Below are 18,745 nucleotides of genomic sequence, written 5' to 3'. Positions count from 1 at the left end.
CAAGCTATTCGCATGTTAAAGTATAGATCATAAACTTTCTTGAAAACTAACAAACAGTGCTCTTAGTCATCAAACAATTGCAATTCATCTTATTTTCAGGAAGGGTCTATGTCAGAGCTTTGATTCGGCAAACTCCACATACTCAACTATCATTTAATCTTTCACAATTGCTAACACTCATGTGATATTTATGGGTTCAAGGTTTTAATCGGACACAGAGAAAGATAGGGGCTTATAGTTTCGCCTCCCAACCTTTTACCTCAAGGGTAATGTCAACAATAATAGTTCATGATAACTTACATCCAATTGGATATATATATATCAGGATATTTCCAACACAATGTGCTTGCCAAAGGATAAAATGTAAAAAGGAAAGGTGAAGATCACCATGACTCTTGCATAAGGTAGAAGATAAAAGTAAAAGGTAGGCCCTTCGCAGAGGGAAGTAGAGGTTGTCATGCGATTTTAAGGTTGGATGAACAAAATCTTAATGCAAAAGAACGTCACTTTATATTGCCACTTGTTATAGGGACCTTTATTATGCAGTCCGTCGCTTTTATTGCTTCCATATCACAAGATCGTATAAAGCTTATTTTCTCCACACTAATAGATCATACATATTTAGAAAGCAATTTTTATTGCATGTACCGATGACAACTTACTTGAAGGATCTTACTCAATCCATAGGTAGGTATGGTGGACTCTCTTGGCAAAACTCATTTTAAGGGATGTTTGGAAGCACAAGTAGTATCTCTACTTGGTGCAAAGAATTTGGCTAGCATGAGAGGGAAAGGCAAGCTCAGCATCTTGGATGATCCATGACAATATACTTTATTTCGGATATAAGAAAACATAACCCATTAAGTTGTCTTCCTTGTCCAACATAAACCTTTTATCATGTCATATTTTAATGAGTGCTCACAGTTACAAAAGATGTCCAAGATAGTATATTTATATGTGAAATCTCTCTTCCTTCAATATTCTTTCGTGAATTGTTCAAGTGACCAATTCTACGTTTGCTAACTTTCAATGACTTTACTACCTATACTTATTATGTGTGAAGTCATTACTCCCCATGTTATAAGCATATGAAACATATATAAATTCAGATTTATGACATTCAATTCATTCAACCATTTACTCATAGGATATACGTGAAGCACATGAGTAAATGACAAACTACTCCAAAAGATATAAGTGAAGAACACTGAGTAGTCAAATAATTAACTAGCCATGGGAGGATTCTTTTTCATTCAATATTTCAGATCCAATGATTTTATTCAAACAGAAAGTAAAATTGAAAACATGCTCCAAGCAAAACAAATATCATGTGACGAATAAAAATATAGCTCCGAGTAAGGTATACCGATATTTTTGAAGACGAAAGAGGGGATGCCTTCCGGGGCATCCCCAGGCTTAGGCGCTTGAGTCTTCCTTGAATATTACCTTGAGGTGCCTTGGGCATCCCCAAGCTTAGGGTCTTTCCACTCCTTATTTTCCTCATATCGATATCTCACCCAAAGCTTGAAAACTTCAATCACACAAAACTTAACAAAACTTCGTGAGATAGGTTAGTATGATAAAGAGTAAACCATTCACTTTGGTACTGTCTAAGACAAGGTTCATAATTGTTCCCACACAATGTATACTGTACCATATCATTTTTACAATTTTTATTGAGAAATATAAGCCATAGAAACTAGAAAACAAGCGAACTATGCAATGAACACAGAATCTGTCAGAAACAGAATAGTCTGTAATGATCTGAACAGCAACCATACTTATCCTACTCCAAAAATTATGAAATAAATTGGTGGACGTGAGGAATTTGTCTATTAATCTTTTTCAAAAAGAATCAACTCAAAAGCACTCTTCTATAAAAAAATGGCAACCAATCTCGTGAGCGCAAAGTTTCTGTTTTTTTTACAGCAAGATCACATTAACTTTCACCCAAGTCTTCCCAAAGGTCTTACTTGGCACTTTATTGAAAAAAAGCTATAAAACATGATGACTACAGTAGCTTAATCATGTAAACACACAAAAACAGTAAGGGTAAATATTGGGTTGTCTCCCAACAAGTGCTTTTCTTTAATGCATTTTAGCTAGGCATGATGATTTCAATGATGCTCAAATAAAAGATAAGAATTGAAACATAAAGAGAGCATCATGAAGAATATGACTAGCACATTTAAATATAACCCACTTCCTATGCCTAGGGATTTTGTGAGCACATAATTTATAAGAACAAGAATCAACTAGCATAGGAAGGCGAAACAAGTATAACTTCAAAACTTTAAGCACATAGAGAGGAAACTTGATATTATTGCAACTCCTACAAGCATATATTCCTCCCTCATAATAATTTTCAGTAGCATCATGAATGTATTCAACAATATAACCATCACATAAAGCATTCTTTTCAAGATCTACAAGCATAGAAATTTTTCTACTCTCTACATAAGCAAAATTCTTCTCATTCGGAATAGTGGGATCACTAATTCCTAAAGTTGACACTCATCCAAACCCACTTTAGATGATAAAATTATCCATACTCCAAAATATATAAGTGAAGTTCATGGAGCATTCTACAATTAATATAGTCCAACCAATATCCAAGCTCAAAATATATAAGTGAAGCACACGAAGCATTCTATAAAACCATACTCAAAAGATTTAAGTGAAGCACAAAGAGCAATTCTATAAGATCATACTTAAAAGATATAAGTGAAGCACATGAAGTATTCTATAAATCAATGAATGGCTATCTCATGCTATCATGGTTCTTAAGGGAAAAAACAAAAACACAAGGACACAAATCATGTGAACAAAACAAAAACCGAGGTATACCGATATTTGTTGAAGAAGAAAGATGGGATGCCAACCGGGGCATCCCCAAGCTTAGATGCTTGAGTATCCTTGGAATATTTACTTGGGGTGCCTTGGGCATCCCAAAGCTTGAACTCTTTCCTCTCTTTATTCTTCTCATATTGATAGCTCCTCGATCTTCGAACACTTCATCCACACAAAACTTTAACAAAAACTTTGTGAGATCCGTTAGTGTAATAAAGCAAACTACCACTTTAAGGTACTGTAATGAAATCATTCTTTATTTATATTGGTGTTAAACCTACTGTATTCCACCTTCTCTATGGTGCGTACCCCCCGATACTAGCCATAGATTCATCAAAATAAGCAAACAACACGCGAAAAACAGAAGCTGACAAAAACAGGACGGTCTGTAGTAATCTGGAAGTTTAGTAAACTTCTATAACTCCTAAAATTATGAAATAAATTTGAACAATTTGTACATAAGTAATGTGCAAAAAGTTTCAGACCCATTTGACCTTCCAGTAAAAAATGTAAAATCACGCGCTACAGCCAAAGTTTCTGTTTTTGTTCTGCACATAGTAAACAAGCAATCTAATCATCCGAAAACCAAAGCTTGGCACATTATTTTTATAATACAATGGATATATACAAGGGGATAATTATTTACAGATAAACTTCCATGAAAAATTCTACATTGTTTCCGTGAGCATGAACACAAGTGCTCAAGGTCGACCCTCACTTCTTCAATGCATAACTTTCCAATCACTTCTCTTTTTGAAAAACTTTTTAGGCATAAGAGGCAAGTAATGATTTTTTGTATTTTCATTCTTCTAATTTTTTTGTATGTTTCACCCACAACTAAACAAAAACAAAAAGGAAAAAAAATCTACTTAGTGAAGAAAGCAAACAAGCACACACGAGAATACCAACCCCACGCTATTGCTCCCCGGCAACGGCGCCAGAAAAGAGTAAGGATGGCAATGGGTCGGGTTTGGATCGGGTTGAACAATGTCAAATCCATATCCATATCCATGAAGACACTCTTTGCCCACCCATGAAAAAATTCATGGGTGAAAAATTGTGTCCATGTCCAAACCCGATGGATATCCATACCCACTGGATATCCATTGGGTCCTCTCGAGACATAAAAATAAGACATAACACAATGTTAACATAAGCTCTTCCAGACTTCATCTCCTGGCAGGCTAGGCCTCACTTATCTTAAACATCAACTTATGGTAAATCAATGTCCACTAACAACCTAAGATCATTTAGTATTTTTTCTAATAGATGAGAATGATGAGTCATTTAGCAAGGAGATAACAATAAGGGAAGGGGCATTGGAGTATGTTACGGAGGGGATTGAATTTCAACTAATACAAGTTATGATGGGTTGTGCAATTTATTTTGCATGTTTTAGATAACAAAGTGTAAAATTGCAGTGGAACATGTGACTGTGGGGCAGGGTCGCAGGGATAGCAGATTTTCGCCCATTAAGTCATACTATCGGGTCGGGTTTGGATATATCCACGGGTACAAGATTATATCCATGCCCTACCCACGAGCAATCGGGTCGGGTTTGGGCGCCGCCCATGGACACAAAAGCATATTCAAACCCTATCCATTCGGATCGGATATCCATGGGTATCCATGTCCATGTGTAAAATTGCCATCCCTTAGAAAAGAGCTTGATAATCCCCAAGTGCAGGGAATCATCGTAGCAATTTCCAAAGGTGGAAGTGATAAGTATGGAGTGTCGAACCCACAAGGAGGTAAAGGTAAGATCAATATTCTCTCAAGCCCTCTCTGCCACTGATACGACTCTACGTATACCGATCGTTTGCTTCCAACTAGAAACGAGAAATAAAACTATGTTGTGGGTATGAAGAGGATAACTCTGTATAGTAACGGAGAGCTAAAACATAAAAGTAGGTGATGTTATCATAAAGTTAGAATATATTACTAAATATTATAAATAGCGAGTGTGGAATAATGATGGATCGGCGTGTGGAATTGTCCTAGGCAATTGTTAACAAGACCGGTAGTCGTCATTGCAATTTCATATGAGGGAGAGGCATAAGCTAACATACTTTCTCTACTTGGATCATATGCACTTATGATTGGAACTCTAGCAAGCATCCGCAACTACTAAATATCATCAAGGTAAAACCCAACCATAGCATTAAAGCATCAAGTCCTCTTTATTCCCATACGTAACAACCCCCTTATTCGGGTTTGTGTTTCAGTCACTCACCAACCCACTATAAGCGAATCACGAACGTATTGCAACACCCTACAACGGGAATCCCTCACGCTTGCGCGACACGGAGGGCACCATAGGACAGCACCAAAATAAAACATACAACTCGTACCAATCTAGATCATCAATCAACCCAAAGACAAGGGATATCTACTCAAAACATCATAGGATGGCAACACATCATTGGATCATAACATGTGGCATAAAGCACCATGTTCAAGTAGGGATTACGGCGGGGTGCGGGAGAGTGGACCGCGTAAAATAGATGAGGATGGTGATGTTGATGAAGACGATCATCGCGGCTATGATTCCCCTCCTGATGGCACTCCGGCACCACCGAGAGAGAGGAGGAGAGGTTCTCCCCCTTGTGCTTCCTCCTCCATGGCCTCCCCCTAGATGGGGAGAGGTTCTCCCTCTGGTCCATGACCTTCATGGCGATGATGGCCCCTCCGGGATCCTCCTCCATGGCCTCCGATGATGATGGCCCCCTCCGGCAGGGTGCCAGAGAGGGCCTAGATTGATTTCTCGTGGCTACAGAGGTTTGCGGCGGCGGAACTTCTGATCTAGGTTAATTTCTGGGGGGTCTGTATTTATAGGAATTTTTTGCATTGGTTTCACGTCAGGGGGGTCTTCGAGTCGTCCACGAGGCAGGGGCCCACGCCCAGGGGGGTGGACGAGCCCCCCACCCTCGTGGACAGCCCGGGACTCTTCTGGCCCAACTCTTTTGCTCCAGGGGCTTCTTTTGGTCCATAAAAATCAACAAAAATTGGCACGTCAATTGGACTCCGTTGGGTATTCCTTTTCTATAAAACTCAAAAACAAGGGAAAATACAGGAACTGGCACTGGGCTCTAGGTTAATAGGTTAGTCCCAAAAATCATATAAAATAGCATATAAATGCATATAAAACATCTAAGATGGATAATATAATAGCATGAATACTTCATAAATTATAGATACGTTGGAGACGTATTGTGTAGCTGATGCAACTACCTTATTGTACTATGTCCAGCTTGTGTGGAGCTTGCCTTTTGGGTGGTCCATATGCATGTGAACCCTTGCTGTTCAGATTAGATGATGGATTTGTACTCCTATGAAATAATTTCTTCATATTTAGAATGTCTTAACCTCTTTACTATGCTGCTGGTCATGATGTTATAATTGTGCTTATTTCTGGTCAAATAGTATAATTATGTGTGATGTTAGATTTTCAAATAGGCCATGCCAAAATTTCTAACCCATCAGCCAATAATATAGTGAATTTTAGACTTTACTCTAATGGCAAAAGTAATATTTGGCAAAAACAAGTGGCAAAAGCAAAACAAATAACCAAGGGCAATATGGTCTTTTCCTTGCTCCATTTGGTCAAAACATCCATTGACCTAACAGAATGACATTTGTGATATATTGTCAAAAGCTAAGAATGGCAAAAGTGATATGTCAAATTCTAGAGTGGCATAAGCGAAGTGGGCAAAAACTAGAGTGGCAAAAAGAAAGTTTTCCCTTGGTGGATGCTGCTTCCCGTGGTTGTGGGCATTTTAGAGGGAGTGGCCGATGTGGTGTTCCCTCCATTGTGGTCGAAGCTGAAAGATCATGGATGTCGCCTAGAGGGGGGGTGAATAGGCGTTTTAAAATAATTACGGTTGAGGCTTGAACAAATGCGAAATAAACCTAGCGGTTAATTTGTCAAGCACAAAGCCTAAAAGGACTAGGCTCACCTATGTGCACCAACAACTTATGCTAAGCAAGATAAACAACTATGTGATAGTAAGATATATGACAAGGAACAATATGGCTATCACAAAGTAAAGTGCATAAGTAAAGGGCTCGGGTAAGAGATAACTAAGGCACGCGAAGACGACGATGTATCCTGAAGTTCACATCCTTGCGGATGCTAATCTCCGTTTGGAGCGGTGTGGAGGCACAATGCTCCCCAAGAAGCCACTAGGGCCACTATAATCTCCTCACGCCCTCACACAATGCAAGATGTCGTGATTCCACTAAGGGACCCTTGAGGGCGGTCACCGAACCCGTACAAATGGCAACCCTTGGGGGCGGTCACCGAACCCGTACACTTTGGCAACCCTTGGGGGCGGTCACCGGTACCCGTCAAATTGCCCGGGGCGATCTCCACAACCTAATTGGAGACCCCGACGCTTGTCCGGAGCTTTACACCACAATGATTGAGCTCCAAACACCACCAACCGTCTAGGGCGCCTAAGCACCCAAGAGGAACAAGCTCAAGGGTACCAAACACCCAAGAGTAATAAGCTTCTCAACTTGTAACTTCCACGTATCACCGTGGAGAACTCAAATCGATGCACCAAATGCAATGGCAAGGGCACACGGAGTGCCCAAGTCCTTCTCTCCCAAATCCCACCAAAGCAACTAATGCTAGGGAGGAAAATGAGAGGAAGAACAAGAAGGAGAACACAAAGAACTCCAAGATCTAGATCCAAGGGGTTCCCCTCACATAGAGGAGAAAGTGATTGGTGGAAATGTGGATCTAGATCTCCTCTCTCTTTTCCCCCCAAAAACTAGCAAGAATCCATGGAGGGATTGGGAGATAGCAAGCTCGAAGAAGGTCAACAATGGGCGAAGAACACGAGCTCAAAGGATAAGGCTCAATGGGGAAGAAGACCCCCTTTTATAGGGGGAGAAAAATCCAACCGTTATCCCCATTCTCAGCCCGCAGCGAGCGGTACTACCGCTGGCCGCAGCGGTACTGCCGCTTGGCCCAGCGGTACTACCGTTGGGACCTCGCACAACGCCTAAGGGAGAAGGAACAAAGGAGAGGGCCACTGAGTGGCACTAGCAGCGGTAGTACGGGCGGTACTACCGCTCACAAGCGGTACCACCGCTCCTACTGCCGCTGAACCCGACACGAGACACGCATGTCTCGAGTCGGGGCGGTACCAGCGCGGAACCGGAGCCGTACTACCGCTTGTGGCCAAGGGCGGTACTACCACTATGAAGCAACGGTACTACCGCTTGTGGCTATAAGCGGTACTGTCGCTCCCGCCCAGCGGTACTACCGCTGGTGCCTCCTTTAAGCTACTTCCAAGAAAAGAGATGCACAGGAAAACCAGAACTGCCACAACTTCTGCAAATAAGCTCCGAAATGAGCAAACTCAAGCTTGTTGGAAATAATAAGAAGTGGCAGGGGAGGTACGCGAAACAAATAGAGGAGAGAAACTTCCAACAGAGAAGAAATGGCATAACCTCCAACATCGAAAACATCATAGAAGATGCATGTGAACTCCGTTTTCGATGAACTCGAGCTTGTCATCAAGATGACCATAAGCTCCAAAACTCACAAGGAGAAGAACCAAACAAGAACCAATAAAGATGATGCAAGGATGCAATGGTTTGAGCTCTCTACGAACGATACGATCAAGCTACTCATCGAGAGCCCTCCTTGATAGTACGACAATCGATCCTATAACCCGGTCTCCCAACTACCACCATGAGACCGGTAAAATAGAAAACCTATCAAGGGCAAACCTTTGCCTTGCACATAGTCCACTTGAGCTAGATAATGACGATCTTGACTCCCTCAAGTTGGACAACCTTTCTTGATTGCGATGGATCGATGAAGACTAGTTGATTGCTCCCCCATAAACCACTATGGGTGAGCCACTCTTCCGCACATCTTCACAAGTCCATTGTCTCCACAATGGACGGCAAGCCTCAAGCACTTGATCTCTTCGTGATGCACCACTTGAACTTGCACACGGCAATCTTGATGACGATCACCACTTGATGTCGTCCTCTCCATGGGTTGTATGATATCTTCCTCTTGATGCAAGCCCATGGACACATACCTAACCCCACATAGAACTCTCACATAGACCATGGGTTAGTACACAAAGTGTAATGGACAATGTTTACCATACCATGGGATCACTTGATCCCTCTCGGTACATCTTCTACACTTTGTGAGTTGATCAACTTGAATCACTCTTTGTACATAGTATTGATCAACCTTGAATCTTTCCACTTTCTCCATTAAGATGATGTCTTGAAGGTAAACATGAATGTTCACACAATCTTCTTCTTCAAGACATGCTTGCAATAAGCTCAACACTCACATGACCAATCTTTGGATAATTCCTTAATAGCACCATGGTCAACTCATAAACTCCTTGAAACCAACAAATGGACTTCAAGAAAAACCTATGGACAAATTCTTCAAATATAACTCAAGGCAATCATTAGTCCATAGAGATTGTCATCAATTACCAAAACCAAACATGGGGGCACCGCATGTTATTTCAGAAGCTCCTATGTTGTCTGCCGATTTTGTTGCGCATGTTTGTGCGACGGCGAGGGGGAGGCCTTGGTGTTCTACTACGTCTTCTGTTATGCCGGAGGTTCCGCGTTTGGTATCCTCTCCATCTTCAACTGCCTGGGAGGGGCATCCACTATGGTAATGTGCCCGTTTTTGCTGCTAATAGTTCCCCGTCGGGTTCTTCCGCGCTTCGTAAGATGTGTTTTTGTTGTTCCTTTTGGTATGATTTCATTTGTTCTTATGTGGTCTTTCTTATTTGTTTATTTCTTGTGTTGGTCAATTGCTTTTGATGGTGAATCTCTTGATCCTGCTGAGGTGCGTCGTTGTTGTTGAGAGATTCGTGAGGAAAAGCGTCTTGTCAGGCCTTCTCCAGGTTTGATTGTCTTTCTTTGAACTTTTCGTCCCTTTCTTTCTTTGATTTATTTTATTTTGTCCTCCTTTATTTAGAGGACCCATTCACCTTCCTTACTTTGTGCCTATCTTTCTCCGTTATCTCTTCTCATCCCGGGAGATCGCCCCTCAACATCGGGAGGGGGTAGTGTACAAGATTGAACGACATTTTTTGATAATAATGGCAAATAAAAGTACAAAACAGTAGATCACCTTACATAACCTTTTTATCAGGAGAACCAACGTGATTCCTATAAATTCTCCGCCATCGGGCTTTCCTATGCTTTGCTTATAATGCGCTTCCGTTTTCCAAGATTGAAAAACATATTTAATCAACTGTGCTTAATTATGTCAGGTTAGTTTGCATGAATTTTAATTTGTGAAATTCAATTTCCTCATCAATTTGCTATGTTCTACTCTGAAACTCTTGCATTTTCATGAATTTATAGATAATTTACTTGGTTTGATTACTGTTGTTGCCGACCTTTTGCCCCCTACCGGTGCTGTTGGAGAACCAAGACACCAAATTTCCATCATAGATGGAGTGTATATTTTTACCGAGATCATGACATCATATATTTTACAAGTAGTTTCATCGCACGAAATAACTCGATAATGAATTGTAGAGAAAACATGCAATTGTTATTCTTTAGGATATTCTGTGCAGTCGTTTGATGCAAACACATTGCATGACTGGTCTAAAAGGGAAACCCATTCTGATATTGTTTGGTGGAGCAGTACTTATGTATAAATATTGGCTAGCATGTCTTCAGATTTTATTTGTTCACTGAAATTTGCGCAAACCACCGAAACAAAATGTCTCCAAAATGTTCAGGTGCAATGGCTTTCAAGAACAAATTCTCGACTACTCTTTAGAATATTTCATTCTGATCTCTCTGATGCTTCGTGCACTAGCAAATTATGACATGTTACAATTGTATAGAATTAGGAATGTTCCTGGACAAGGCCGTCGCGAAGCAATTGAAAGAACTATCAATGCCTTGGCTGGTGTAGAACCTAATGATTCTATGGTACTGTGAAAATATCTTGATGCTGCTTTCATTGGTATGTACACTTTGGACTTAAACACATATTTTCAACACTTATGCGGAACCTGTCTTACAAGCTTAAGATCAAGATCATTGAGGTGGTTTCCACTGGAGAATTGGAATACATGGGTTGTAAAGTTTGTGGAACAACAAATGGGTCCTTCGGCCATGCGTCTACTACAACAATTTCTCGATCCTTCCATGAAAAAATCTGAATAATATCCCCACGAAGACCAGCCACCACCATCCCCTGTGTACATGGTTCCACACCGGTGTTAGGAAGCCCACTAAGCATGGTTTTATACGCTAACTGTCCTTGAGTTGCATGAGAACCACACTGCCAGCAAGAAGACTTCACACTGCTATCAAGACACCTCATATACCTTGAAGCGCTCAAAACTTGAGTACAATAGTCATTAGAACCGAAAACCAGAAAGTAGTGTTGAGGAGGGAATGCTACCTCAACCCGGACACCTCCTTTCTCACTTTCACATGTAGCTTGATGAAATTACCATATTGCTTAAAATTAAAGAATAGATCGACAAGCCAGCCACACCAAAAAAAAATCAACCAAAAAAAAACCAAGAACTCATGCAAGAAACAAGAAATTTTTGGGATCTGCATGAGCCCGCTAGACATGTTAAAACTCCTACACCATCAACTCGCTTCTAAACCCACTATTTATTCTTCCCTCACTTCAAAAAAATAATAGACATTCACACGGGATCTCCGACACCCTCACACGGGCCCTCCTCTCCTTCTCTCATCGGAGCACCTCCTCCTCAGCCTCTTCCTCATTGGCCACCTCCCGGCAAGCAGAGCGCCAACTTGCCCTCCACCCTTCTCCCGCTCCATTCACCCTCCTACTCCATCCCACCTGCTATGCCAGATCGCTCAACCATGGCCGCCTCTTCTTGCACTGGAGGCCATGGCCACGGCTCGGCAGCAGCGCACTGCCGTGACTCACGGTCCCGCCATGGCCGGCTTATGCCACCGCTTTCGTGAAGCCGTTGCGCCGGCCTTCTCAAGTCAGGGAAGACCACCGGCCGCCTCGCCTCCTACTGTTGCCAGCGCCGACCCCGGCAACACGACTGATCTTACCTCGCCCTTCTGCGTTCATGAACACGAGGTATTCGTTGGAAGGCCCCCAAGGAGAAGAAGAAGGTTTGAGAGAGATGACAATGCTGATGGGTGGGCCCTCCTTTCAACTTAACGGTCAACAAAAGGTGTTGGCCATTTAGTGCCATGTGGACCGGAATAGTGGACCCGGTATGTCGGAAATTAGATTAATTCGTCCCAAATTGACCATCAGTGTTTATTGAGAAAATTAGCAGGAAAATCAGTAGTTTTGGGGGCGCCCAAGAAATTTGGTAGCAAATCCGAAGCTGGACTTCAAATGTGGTGGTTTTTTGAATTTCACTCAAGGAAATATCATATTGTTTTTAACAGTTATTTGATAAGAATTTATTGACCTACCAAAGAATATTATTATTTGGGAGAAAAATCAGAGAAGGGAAAACATCAAACATGAGAAGGGAGAGGGGTCATAGAGAGGTTCGACGAAGTACAGAGTGAAACGAGACCTTTACATTCTTTGTCAGCATGTTAACATGAACTAGCATGATATTTGTTTTTGTTTTTTTGAAGTAAATGTATCTATTATGCGTTGATCAATTGGTAGTGCAGATAACAGAAATGCTAAACCTACTCACACGTGTAGCACTTCTGTGCCAAATAATAGCAATTGCTCCTTTTGTGCAGATGATGGCAAAGGCCGTTTCTAGGATTGCAAATGAGTTCTTTTCCAGAGAGCTAAACCTGAGGCCATTTTCATTTAGACTTTGTATAGATAATAGTTAGCCCACAATGTCACATAGTAGCAGTGAAGAAAGGCGCGAGAAACAAGCAGCAACCTCGACACTTCCGCAGTATCTGTTGCGTTATGATACAGCACTCCACACTATCGACGGACTCGAGATCCCAACTCCCAAGTGGCTCTTTGAAAGGCGCATCACCGTAGAAGGCTTTGGTCGGTCACTCCCCGTAGAAGGCCTTCTCGAAGCACTGCAGGTACTCTGGCTCGAGCGCGAACAGCACGGACACGCCGTCGTCCTTGTCGGGCGCCTGCGTGACGTAGGCCGTGCCGCTGCCGAACATCTGCGCCGGCGCCACGAACTTGGGGCAGCCCCAGCCGAAGTCGGCGTCGTGGATGGGCATGCCCAGCCAGCTCACCACCCACAGGTCCGTCTCCGGCATGAACTGCCCGCGCGCCGCCTGGCTGCCCTTCTCCGACTCCACCTCCAGGTAGTCGATGACGGAGCGCACGAAGGCGTCGTCCACCCGCGCCACCGCGCGCTTGATCCGCTCCGCCACGAACCCCAGCGGCTGCGACAGCACGTCGCCGACGCGCACCGTCACCAGGTCCCGCACGATGGCGTTGCCGAAGTAATTGGCCGGCAGCTGCGGGCGCAGGCGCTGCCGGATGTTGGCCGGCACGCGCAGCCGCGACTCGGCGTCGGGGGCCAGCCCGCGGGCCACGCACATGGCGCGCCACAGGTGCGCGGTGAGCGCGCAGTAGGTGGACACGCCGGGCGCGCAGCTGGACTTGATGCCGGCGAGGAGCTTGGGGGACACGGCGTAGACGCGGGTGACGAAGGGGCGGGGCAGGCCGTTGAGGTTGCTCGGGGAGTAGACCGGGTGCTCGAAGGTGGCATGCGGGGGAGAGCGCGCGCGCAGCACCGTGCGGTCGTGCACCGGCGGGGACGGGTGCACGGACGCGGCGTCCAGGCCGCGCGCCAGGGTCGTCCACGTCCGGATGAACTGGATCGCGCCCGCGCCGTCCATGGTCACGTGGTGCATGCCCGTGCCCACGGCCACGCCGCCGCACTTGAGGAACGTCACCTGCAAGAAAACCAAATGCACGGGTTACATTTCGCATCCAGTATAATAACAGTAAGACATGGCACGATCATTGATATCCTTGTTCCCATTCACGTCACTGATCTCTTTGTTCTCCTGCTCTGAACTTTCTACTGTATAAAATCTCTGATCGTTGTCACGCGATAACCATACTCAAATACTAGCATGGCTCGCCTGATTGACACACGAGGCAATAATAGCGTACTCTAATACGACGACGATGGCTACCACTCGGTGTCCAAATTGTCAACGACGACGAGCAGCTTCCGGCGGTATTCACGACAGCAACCAGGCCATAACTGCAGACTTATAAAACACAAAAAGATTGATCATGTCGTGAGAATCAGCTAGCTTCCAGGCAGCTATCACGGGCGCGGGCGGAGCTTCGTTGCAGTCCCTATTTTTGTCATGCAGGCAACCGATAACTACCAGTAAATTAATGTTACATGTCACCGTCTGGTAACGAAGCCATCTAGAAGGAAGATATGGTTTCCATGTGGGCACGTCGGCAGGCGCACCCTCATCGAGTGATCGGAGAAGCAAGCGACGCCTCCGGGTAAGTGGTAACTATGCGGCCCCTTTTGGGGGAAGCTAAAGCCGAAAGCAGAGCCGTCGCGTTCGACGTCCACCTCAATGATTCAGATCAAATGCAACTGCGGCAAGTGGTCGCTGTATCTGTATGCGGATAGGCACAAAGGAGGCAGGCACATCCCCAGATCCGGAGAAAGATAAGACCCGGACGATCAAACAAGCCTCAAATGAGCCGGGCTGAATGATGGGGTCGTGGATGGATCCTTCCCACGGACTTGCAAGGACAACGAATCATCTACTCTAGATGAGTAGGAGTACTATATAGATAGATGCCTACAAATTTGAGGAGCCCGCTGCTTTTGCTGGGGTCCCATTTCTGTACTAACTGACAGATTAGCACGAAGAAAATTTGGAGAATATGATCGTAAATGTGCAAAAGCAAGGCCTCCTCCGCGACTCTCTGCCCCATTAGGTATTGGCCATTCACGTTTTTAGTAGTACACGTTCATGACTACTTCTTCATTCATCTTGTGAAACAGGACCAGAACCTCTCTGCCTCGAAACGAATGAATCTTCACGGCGAAAGGAACATCTCACCGGAGGCTAGGCCACCACGACACTGGCTCCGCGCGACACTGAACCCGGCGCCAAAATTGTGGACGCGGCGCCCATGCCCTGCTGGACCACCTGCGCGCCGTGTCGCTCCCGGCGCGTCTGGACTGGAGCGCTTGGCAACACAAGGACGAGCGGAGGAGCGACAGTCAAGATCAGAGGCCCCGAGTATTTCGCCCGGGGAATTGATTATGCACATCAGCTTCCTTGGAGTACCACTACTTCCAAGGCGTGTAGTACTGGTCACTAGTCATCTCACCTCACCGGTGGACTGACTGTTCACGGGCCGGCAATCAGTGAGCCGTCCCGTGCGTGCCACAGTGCACTCCCTAACGGCTAACCAGAAGAAAAGGTTGGGTTCGGTCGTGTAGTCAACTACAGCACATGACACGATTTCTAGCTAGCTAGAAATTTCATCACTACTCTCGAAAAAAAGAAATTTCATCACTGGAAATGGCCTAGAACGCCAAAGCAGACGCTGCTGTACTGTCCAAGTCCGGTGCTTTGCAACCAAGCGAAATGAGATGAGATCATCCCCTGTGGCCCTGTCCCCCCCGTTTTGTCGTCGCTGCCACGGGACACGGCTCGATCCAAAATCGCGTCTCATCAGCTTCATCGGTTCCGGGAGCGCCACCCACCCATAATTGATGGGAGTACTATTGACTTCCCTAGCTAGGCCGCCCCTACCGTGGCTGGCCGAGTTCGTGCAAACCGCCAAGCCAACACGTACGCAGCGGCAGCGCACCCCCCAAGCATTCATCGCTCACCTTTAGGAAAAATTATTGGCAGCTACCTACGGTCACAGTGATCGCGCACGGCCATGCGAGCGCCAGCAGAAGCAGAAATACCGCGCAGTAGCCACGAGCTCAAGTAATCCTTCTCTCCGATCAACGACCACTACCCGATTATAGAACGCACACGCACGTCATGCAAAGATGTCCAAGGATGCTCGCCTACCAGACTGACCACCAGTCCGTCCAAGAAAGCCAGCATCCGGTTCTATCATTTTATTTACTATTTTTTTCTACTATTTCTTTATGCAAATGGAGATAGATAAATAGATTCCACGCTACTACTAGCATTTCTTAAACCTCGCAGATAAAAGAAAACATCTACCCTAAAAAAAGATAAAAGAAAACATCCGGTAACTCTGTGGCACGACTGTCCGGTAGCTAGTACGCCTCACTGTCGAGGTGGGGCCCGGGTGTCGGGGCCCCACGCGACAGCGAGGGCGAACAGTCAATCGGCGCACAGAGCAGAGTACCTCCCCGGGTTTCCACCGGCGTGCGCGCGAAAATAAATGGGCGATTAAATCCGGTTCCGTACCTGGACCATGGCGAGGAGGCAGGGCGGGTCGCCGGAGGCGGCAAAGGGGACGAGCAGGCGGCGCGCCTCCGGGGAGGGCTCGAAGTCCCGGAACATCTCGTCGCCGGTGAAGTCGGCCCGCGCGACGACGAACAGCGCGCCCTCGCCGTTGCAGTCGATCTCGAGCCGGCCCTCGGGGCCCGTCGCCATCCGCCCCGCCAGCGGGTAGAATGGCACCAGCGCCCTCGCCAGCGCCTCCCGCAGCCTCTCCGGCGCGAAGAACTCTTCCTGCTTCTCGCCGCCGTCGCCGGCGGGGGGCGCCGGGTAGTAGTAGACGAGCGGCGTGTGCGTCTTGGGCACGGCGAGGTCGAGGTTGGAGAGCCACAGCGTGTGCCGCGGCGTCTGCTCGCTCGGCGTCACCAGCGTCGTGTCCACCACCTCCACCTTCATCTCGATCTCGCGCGCTGTCCCTCCCTTTGCTTGTGTGTTCGGCTTGGGCGGTTCTTGCGTGTGCGCGCGCGCGTGTGTGCAGCCGCTCAAGAGTGTGAGGGTTTATTAATAGGGGGCCGAGGGGAGTGCTCTGACACTACAACGAGGATATTTTACCGGAGCTCCTCGTCTACAGTCTGACGAGACGGTGATTAGTCGATTAATCAACGGAGGTTGCCTGCGCTAATTGGTGTCCTCACGTGCGAACGGCACCGACGGGACGTGTTCCCCTGTGCTCATCGTGATCCGCCGGTTGTCCGTTGAAACTTTGGGACGGTCGAAGTTAACCTGATCTTGTAGTACTGGCGTAAGTGTCCCGTAGCTAAGCTACTGGATTCTATTGTGCAATCTCTTTATCCTCTCCACTTTTGTGTTGCTTCCACGCTGCTGCCTATTCCCTCGTGATCGATCGTCTCTGCATTATTTTGCAGGAAATAGACCGGGGGCGGAGTCGTGTTAAAATACTAATTCTCGGTGGCGTCGGTGTAAATCGGGCACGTGTTTGCATTATTACCATCCGAACAGGGTAACAACTGGCTGCTCGTCCTGTCCGTTCTTTATTACCGACGACGTGAGGCGCGATAAATGTACTAATTAGGTAAAGGTGACACCTCACTGGCCAGTGGTCGCCGCCGTGCATGCAGAGCGAGCGAGACTGGACATGGAGCCTGTGGCCATCGCCGTACGACCAACAGTCGGGAAGATACCCATCGAGCGATCACGGATCGGCGGGTACTGTTTCCCCGTGTCCAGAAACTGCTTCTGAACCGGACGTGCGTGCGTGGCACAACCGTCGCTCACGAGAGAAACATGGTTGCGTGCGTGCGTGCCGATCCGGCCAGCTTCAGAATGTGCAGCTTCCCTCAAAAAAAAAAAAGAATGTGCAGCTGGAGTGGACGAACACCTTGGCTGTTAGCGTGCTCGGCGACGCGTCTGACGTGCACCGGCTGCTATCGCAACCCATGTAGTAACAATGTGCCTGAATTTTATTAAGTGCAGGGAATAGATGTGCGCACCACTATCACGATGGGTTCCATCTCCGTTGCATAGAAAAGCATATGGAAAAAAGAATGACCCTGAGTCCCTGACCGAGCTCCATGAAGATGACTAGATTAATTGTTTTTTTCCGGTAGAGTAAAACCAAGCAACTAGGACGGCCGCCATAGATTCGATTGGATTGGACATCAGTTTTTCCAATATAAGAGAACCAGAGAATCGAATAAGGTCTCTGGCTGAGCACTGGCCCGGTGGCGCCTTGTCGCTTTATGCCAGTATAGTATTAACGATTCTCTGGTCAAATCACCTTTGATTAGCCGGGGAAACTGATTCGTGTAGGAGTGGCCTTGCCGCGCGCTCATCGTTAGACATCTGGTCACCGTCCGCGCGACTCTTTTTTTTAAAAGAATACTGCATTAAACCTTATCCAGAAACGGATACAGATGTAGCACAGACGCAGCATCGTCGAAAGACCCTGAGAGACCACACGTGTCCCAACACACATGCGAAAAGACCCCCAAAGAAAGAAAAATACAATGAGGACCCTGGGGGGCCAATCCACAAATGAAACCATCTCCTGCCGTCGACTGGACAGGGATCAGGTGACGTGCACCATGTGACTTGCGGCCCAAATTCAAATTTAAACATTGCGAAAAAATCTGAAAAAAATCATGCATGTTCACAGCACATATTAAGATAATCCCTAAAAAAATAGATCAAAATTCGAAACATAAATCAAGAATCAAAAAAGAGAAATCTGTCATGAATAGTTGCGAATGGTTCTCTGTATACTATTCACATCTGAGTTTCTTTTTTTTACTTCTTGATGTATGTTTCGAATTTTGATCTGAATTTTTTAGGGATTATCTTAATATGTGCTGTGAACATGCATGATTTTTTCAGATTTTTTCGCAATGTTTAAATTTGAATTTGGGCCGCAAGTCACACGGTGACATGCAAAGGTGCATGTCACCTGATCCCTGTCCCCTGCCGTCGTCGTCGAGACGAACGCCAGAGGAAAATGCAGATATCCAGCAAACCCTTGACCGAGGATACACCATTGCCGGAAACAGCT

The 18,745-nt window shown here is 45.8% G+C and overlaps 1 protein-coding gene across 1 annotated transcript; it reads right to left on the bottom strand.

Moving 5' to 3' along the window:
• Positions 1-12,615: 12,615 nt before the first annotated feature.
• Positions 12,616-17,920, bottom strand: LOC109735659 (putrescine hydroxycinnamoyltransferase 1). Its single transcript, XM_020294870.4, has 2 exons — positions 16,207-17,920; positions 12,616-13,719 (listed from the first exon to the last, which is right to left on the bottom strand). The coding sequence occupies exons 1-2, from the start codon at positions 16,633-16,635 to the stop codon at positions 12,853-12,855; spliced, it is 1,296 nt and encodes a 431-aa protein (XP_020150459.1). The 5' UTR covers positions 16,636-17,920; the 3' UTR covers positions 12,616-12,852.
• Between the last annotated feature and the right edge of the window lie 825 nt (positions 17,921-18,745).

This window comes from Aegilops tauschii, chromosome 5 (assembly GCF_002575655.3).
Source record: "Aegilops tauschii subsp. strangulata cultivar AL8/78 chromosome 5, Aet v6.0, whole genome shotgun sequence".
Classification (NCBI taxonomy): domain Eukaryota; kingdom Viridiplantae; phylum Streptophyta; class Magnoliopsida; order Poales; family Poaceae; genus Aegilops; species Aegilops tauschii.
This window is presented reverse-complemented; position numbering and strand designations above follow the sequence as displayed.

Coding starts and splice junctions, on each gene's coding strand:
- LOC109735659 (XM_020294870.4), bottom strand. CDS start 16,635: ATGAAGGTGGAGGTGGTGGACACGACGCTGGTGACGCCGAGCGAGCAG. Junction 13,720..16,206: donor GCCTCCTCGCCATGGTCCAG/GTACGGAACCGG, acceptor GTTTTCTTGCAG/GTGACGTTCCTCAAGTGCGG.